This window comes from Fukomys damarensis, unplaced genomic scaffold (genome assembly GCF_012274545.1).
Source record: "Fukomys damarensis isolate Sample0158 unplaced genomic scaffold, DMR_v1.0_HiC HiC_scaffold_23, whole genome shotgun sequence".
In the NCBI taxonomy this organism is placed as follows: Eukaryota; Metazoa; Chordata; class Mammalia; order Rodentia; family Bathyergidae; genus Fukomys; species Fukomys damarensis.
In genome coordinates, this window is record NW_022900935.1 from 32,882,512 (window position 1) to 32,889,608 (window position 7,097).

Consider the following 7,097-nt stretch of genomic DNA (forward strand, 5'->3'; position numbering starts at 1 on the left):
TTTTTTTTTTTTTTTGTTGCTGTTGTTTTTGTTTTTTTGGTACTGGGGATTGAACTCGGGACTCTGTGCTTGTGAGGCAGGCGCAGCACTGAGCTAAATTTAGCACTGAGCTAACTCCCCGGATGTGTGTGTCTGGAGGAAAGCAGGATGTAGGATAGAGATCTGTGGGACATCTACTGGGGACTAGAGGAAAACAAGGGGTCAGGAGAGGACAGGAGGAGGACGTCTGAAGAAGAGAGGAGTGACCATAGCATTGACACAGGCCACGTGCTACCGTAATGTTGGGTGAGAGGAGACAGCGGGAGTCAGGCTGGCCAGGGCTAAAGAACGAGTGAGAAGCAAGCACGACAGCTCAGGTTATTCTAAAAGGGGTTGGTGGAGAAGAGAAATTCTGTAAGAGTTTGGGAGAGAACCGTGTTGGGATAGTGCCAGAAAGGAGGGCAGAGAGGGAGATTCAAGACGTGTGGAAGAGAGAAAAGTACTGTCAAGATCGGATGGTGAGGGCAGGAGGCCTCTGGTGAGAGGAAAGAACTTGCTCCACTTTCACAGGAGAGGATCTGGGACAGAGCAGATGCCGTGGCTGTAAGTCTGGAAACTACTGGCCACGGAAGCTCCTGTCCAACAGCTTTCACTTTCTCCGCAGGGAAAGGAGGTGATATGGTAACCTGCTGAGAGTGATCTCGGGTCAACGAGGTCCCTCTATGAAATCAGCAGGGTCACGAGTCTCTGAACAGCAACACCGAGCAGAAAAGACGGACACAGCACTGGCAACACGAACACAGTCAGTCATGCTCAGTTCATGTTTTGCATAGAGCAGATATTTGGCACTGTTCTCCAGTGCCAAGTAATGAAAATGTTCTTTAAGGAAACGGGCTTAGTCTGAACACCCGAGCAAGTAGGTCTACCACACTGGCACCTGCTTCCCTTTCAAGGGTCCATGTGTGCAGAAAGGCAGATAAAGAAGCAGGAAGGGACACCGGAACAACACATGCGTGGCTGGCCCCTCAGGACCACCTCCAGGCTGACTGCCGCACCGGCCAGACCCCAAGGCCTTGCCCTGGTTGCACACTGCAGCAGCTCCCGGTCTGTGCCACCTTCAGATACACACCCAAGCGGCACCTTTGATGATGTGACTGTGACCACGGAGGTTCTTTAGGAAGCTCTGGAGTGGGCTGCCCTTTTGGCCAGAGATGGGGCCCCAGCTGTACCTGCTGCAAGTGCCTTTCTCCATTCTCGTTGGCAGGACTGCTCTCTGACCCATTACTGCTTCCCGATTGTTCTTTTTCATTCAGCAGAGCTGTGGCATATGCTAATGTGTCCTGCAGGATATTAAAGCACAGCAGAAAAGGTTACAGGCTGTCCTTGCAGCAGCCACCACCCTCTGTTGTCCTGTGGTGGCAATGGCAGCCTGGAGAAAGGCGCGTTTACCTTGACCATGAACACCAAGTTGCTCACCCTGCTAGCCCAGACCACCCACCTGTACAGCATTTCTCTAGGCAAATGATTTGCAAGGATTTGCCTAAGTGTACAGCAATCCTCGATCCTTTCACGGAAATCTGATCACCGTGCCTCTGCCTGTTCTCATCTTCACCCCATGTCTCTACCCCTTAGGCTTTGGATTCTGAGAACCCTGTGCAAGGGGTTTCAAAGCACACAAAGGGGAACAAAGACCATCCTCACCTGAGCTGAGATGGTTCGCTGAAAGGTCTTTCCAGTTGATGTTTCATTAGAGACGTTGCTCTGTGGTGTCCAGTAATGTTCTGACATCTGAGATGAGAGATGAAGCACATCGTTAGAGGTGACAGATGAGTCCACCAAAACCACAGCCTAAAAGCATGGGATCTCCTTCCCCCGAGGCCTTCCACAACCTGGGAGATCCCTGTACTCTCCAAACCTGACGGAAAAACTGCTTCTTAACCATCATTCCCACCTTTTCATCTATACAGTTAAAGACTTGTCAGCCCCCTCATCTTCAGTTCTACTTCCCTTAGTTTCAGTCACCTGTGACAAGCCACAGTCCAAATACAGTAATACCCTGCTTCACAAACACTTCTACTCGAAAACAATCCAGTTCATAAACAGAAGTGCTCATCAAAATTTGCTTCCATTTGTGAACTCTGAATTGGGTGATGAACACAACTGCAGCCATTCTCCTCAGAACTGCTGAATGAAGTAAGCTGGTGATGTGAGCTACCACTGTGTACCAGTCTGAGTACCAGGAAATCCTCACTGTCCTTCCCTATCCCACCCTGGATGTAAACTGTTCCTTTGTCCAGCAATATATGCATACTTTATATTCTTCCTGGCCGACAAGGTCACTGCTCAATGATCCTTGTCACTGACAGTCTGTCAGAAGGCAAGAGAAGCATAGCTATGTGACACGGCCCGTGTCTTTCACCTCATCACAGTCACTGTGTCATTTCCCAAAATCACAAGCAGATGGGCGAGTAAAGAAGAGTAAGATACTTTAAGAGACACAGAACTGCTATGGCTGTAGTAGATGTCCTCCCAAAGCCTCACGCACACACGGGTGGGGTTTTTGGGAGTAATTGGATCATGGATGTGACAGTGATTAGTTTACTCACTGGTTTAGCTTATTTCTGGGTGTGGGAGCACTAACAGGCCCGCAGCCTGGCTGAGATAAAAAGGGAAGGAAAAAGGAAGGCTGCTGCTTCCTGCCTGCCGTGCCATGAACCGTTTCCCCTCTGTCCTATCCCCTGCCTTGCAGCCAGCCAACTATGAAATGAAACCTCTGCAAACTGACTAAAAATAAACTTCCTCCTTTAACCTGTGGGAGTCAGGTATTTTGCCCCTGCAGCCAGAAAGGAACTAAAACAAGACATATTCATATAACTTTTATTATAGTATGTTGTTGTAATTGCCTATTTTACTATTTTCTTCCCCACCTCCTATATTATTATTAGCTAATCTAACTGTTCCTAATATATAGATTAAACTTTATCACAGATTTGTACTTCTAAGAAAGAGCAGTGCATATACGGTTCAGTACTATCCATGGTTTCAGGCACCAGCTAGGAGTTTTGGAACATACGTGAGTAAGGGGACTCCTATATTAAGATACAAGTTGAATGCATACAAGTAGGGACTGGCTGTATTAAAGAAATAGCTGAAGAGTAAAAACACTTTGGGGTCAGCCTACAAGTCAGGGTTAGGGAATTTTTTCTGATACAACATTCTACTATTGATTCTTATGTCACAGTTAGAAAAGTCCAGAATTCAATCACCTTCTTCTGTAGCCACTGCACAGCCCAGCTCCAGTGATGGGAATTCTCTTTGAAGTATTCTTTAGCAGCAGGACACCTAGTGATTAAGGAGATTGCTATCAGCCAAACATTTTTTTTGTGCAAGTAATAATTTTCAGTAGCTTTTTGTTTTGAAACACAGCAATTCTATTGTCACTAAAATTCAGGTGTTTTCATATTAAATTATTATTTTAAAAATTTGGATAGCAATATATTCACGTTTAAACTTCAAAAGGTATAAGGAGGTATAAGTGTAGTTTGAAGTACCGTCTTATCTCTCCCTCACTCAGTTCTATTAAAATTCAAAGCTGAATAACAAAACCAAAGCCCACAACAGACAGACATTTAATTAATAATCTTTTGGGCAATCTTAGAGAGCTTGCCCAGTGTGTAGGAGACCCTGGGCTCAATCTTTAGCAACACGACACAAGCACACAAACAAACCCACTCACCCTTCTCAGTCTTTGATTTTGTTGAGTTGAGTAACAAAGAATGACATTATGGGAAAAACAACTGAAAGCATGGACTTGGGAGCTCCTTTCTCTTCCTATTTTTCTCCACTTATTATTGGTAAGCTGTCCTTCCTATCTGGAGAGAGCACCGAGGAGAAGGTGCCACTGATGTGTGTCTAAATGCATGTGTGAGGGACGCAGAAGTACACAGACACTGACAGCTGACTGAGCATCTACTGGCACATGAGACATATCAAGTGGCCCCAGTACTACTTAGAAATGTCACTCCTGACATGCTGTCACTATCAAGTTCGGATTAATGAACACTCGGAGGAAACAAAATGGTGGAGTAGTGATCAGCAGCAAAGTACAGCCTCTCCAGGACCTGGAATCCAGACACCTGGAAAATAACTTGGTGAAGGAAAGGAAAAAAAAAAATGGAGAAAGAATAAAGCAATCTGGAAGCTCACCCCAGCTCCTGGGGAGGGGCACCAGTCTCTAGCCCCACCAGGGTCAGGAGCTCTAGGGAGACTAGGTCAGCAGCACTAGCCCCATGAAAAGCTCATGGCTACTGTAAACTACACTGACTGCGTAGGGTTTTATTCCAAAAGCAACTCTAGTGAGGCAGGATACAGCTGGTGAAGAAACCCAGCGCACTGTCTCCCATACTGCCACAGAGTGTTTAATCAGGCACCATTTTGGGAAGGGGTTGATTATTTTAGGTTGTGCCGCGAAGGCCTATAAATCATCTTCACTCGTGTGGCTGTCAGAAGGGGCTGGGTCTGAAAGCACTGCCATTAAGAACAGCGGAGCTAGGACACATCAGTTTGGACAGTTGGCACGGCCTAGGGTGACCAGACAGAGGGGCCTCTGGAAGGAGGGGGACACCTCATAAACTCACAGGCCATAAAGTTAGGTGGAAAAAAATCAAGACTTGCTGGATTCCAAAACTGCAGATCCTGAAAAGAAATCAATCATTCAAAAACACAGGGGAGTTTTTTGTTCTGTTTTTTTCTTTGGACTCATTTCCTTTTCCTTTCTTCACTGGTTATATGGGGCTTGGATTTTTTTCCCCTTTTCATTCTTATTTTTTCTTTTCTTTTACCTTTACCTATATCTATTAATTTCCTTTTACTCCTTAATCTCTCCTTTCTCTCATCTTCCATTAATTTTTCAAAGTTTTCTTCTTTCATTCTCCCACTTCTTGTCTTCCCATCTTTATTAGTATAACCATTAAGATTTATTAATCTTTATATAGTCAACACTACCCTATTACTGATTAGTTCTTTTCTGTTAAGTGGATGTATAGTTGTTGCATTTAGTAGAAATTTACTGTATGTCAATATTTGCTTTGTCTTAGTGTTTATACTGTAAGTATACATCTCTTTTCTGTGGTTAAGGGTTGTGTATAACTGGTTCTTAGGGTGTACAATATCCAGTCTGTCGTTGATGTTATTACTGTTACTGGTTTTTATTACTACAACCAAAGTGACACAGTCAATGCTATTAATTGGTTTTCTTGGGATGCCCAAATCTGACTGCCTTTCTGTCATTAACAGAACTATGGTCCATTCTTAGAGAACTGGGTGCTCAACCAATTATACTGTATCCTCCTCGTCCAAATGACCAGGATCTTGGGACAGAGGCAAAGGCCTATAGTTAGCCATACCCAGAGTGTATCACTGAAAAGCAGATATGAACTGAAGAATTTGCCATACTAGCAACAAAGTCTTTCCACTATAAGTGACCACAGACCTCAGCACAAAATAAGAACAATAACAAATAACAATAGAAACAGGAGAAGACATGACAACAAAATGCCTCCAAAAACTCCCAACTCCTCCAAACTGATCCCTGGGCATGGAGAGGAAGGAAATAAAAAGCCAAACAGATGAAATGTTTAAAACAATAAATGATTAAAAATGGAGGTAAATCTGCTGTCTGGTCACTCCCAGCTGGACTCCGACTGCCAACGGTGGACAGGAGGGCACTGATTCAAAGGAACCAAAGCAGTTGAGGAAGCTGTTTATTGGTGGTGTGAGCTTTGAAACTAGAGATGATAGTTTAAGAGAACATTCTGAGAAATGGGGCACACTCACAGACTGTGTGGTAATGAGATCCCCAAACAAAACTCACCAGGGGCTTCTGTTTTGTGACTTACTCTTGTGTTGAAGAGATGGATACAAAAGTGTGTGCTCGACCACACAAAGTTGATGGGCTATAGTGGAACCAAAGAGAGCTGTTTCTAGAGAGGATTCAGCAAAGCCTGGTGCCCATCTAACGGGGAAGAAAATCTTTGTTGGCAGTATTAAGGAAGATACAGAAGAGTATAATTTGAGAGACTACTTTGAAAAATATGGCAAGATTGAAACCATAGAAGTTATGGAAGACAGGCAGAGTGGGAAAAAAAGAGGATTTGCTTTTGTAACTTTTGATGATCATGACACTTGATAAAATTGTTGTTCAGAAATAGCACACTATTGAGCCACCATCGCTCAAGCACCGGTAAGTAGCCTGGGCCCCGATCCACCTCGGGAAGGAGAACCAAGCCTGCTCCCGACCCAGCAGCCATCGCTCAAGCACCGGGAAGTAGCCTGGGCCCCGATCCTCCATAGGAAGGAGAACCTCGCCTGCTCCCGACCCAGCAGCCATTGCTCAAGCACTGGGAAGGTAGTCGCGCGGGCACCCCTGAAGCCCCATAACCCCCCACCCCCTGCACTCTCCGACCTGCTGACTGTGCCAGTCTTTGGACCCACTCTCCAAAGACAGAGGTGGTTATCAAAGGTATTTTTCTGAGTTCCCAATTTTGAACATCTTTAAAGAAAGGGCGTGGGAAACCTGTAATAGAACATTGCGGAGTTCAACCATTCAGAAGGTTGGGGAACTCAATCTGGGCCTTACAGCCTGAGGTCAGTCAGCATCAGGGGGTTCAGCCATCAGCTAACTGAGGTCAGGGGTCTTGCATCCTCGCTCTGTCTGAGCCATTAAATGGTAAATACACTATATTGAAATTTTGTTCACTGCAGACGTGTTCTGGACTGCTTCTTGATTTCAATTTAATTCAAATGATTTAAGGGTGATAGACTAGTGACTAACACAGGTGGTCAGTGTCCAAGTTGTGCTTGATCTTAATGTGTTGCTGATTGTATCAGTTGGGGTAAAGCATTGCGATTGATTTGATGAGCTGTTTACTCTGATGTTATGAAGATGAGAATGTCTGTGGGTCATTAGAGACCCAAAAGCTAGACTGTATCAGTTGGGGATAAAGCATTGCGGTTGATTTGATGAGTTGTTTTCTCTGATGTTATGAAGATGAGAAGAATGTCTGTGGGTCATTAGAGACACAGAAGCTAGGGCACAACTATATCAGGAAGATTTGGGT

General features: G+C 44.8%; 1 protein-coding gene and 1 pseudogene across 1 annotated transcript in view; one reads left to right on the forward strand and one right to left on the reverse strand.

Moving 5' to 3' along the window:
• Positions 1-7,097, reverse strand: part of Usp24 (ubiquitin specific peptidase 24) — a 145,345-nt gene that overhangs the window by 2,075 nt on the left and 136,173 nt on the right. The window contains exons 65-67 of the mRNA XM_010610426.1: positions 3,246-3,321; positions 1,681-1,767; positions 1,209-1,319 (exon numbers count right to left, since the gene is read on the reverse strand). Coding sequence (XP_010608728.1) covers positions 1,209-1,319; positions 1,681-1,767; positions 3,246-3,321 — 274 coding nt within the window. The remainder of the gene's footprint in view (positions 1-1,208; positions 1,320-1,680; positions 1,768-3,245; positions 3,322-7,097) is intronic.
• The window catches only part of LOC117287374, a 4,640-nt pseudogene continuing 3,180 nt past the window's right edge, over positions 5,638-7,097 (forward strand).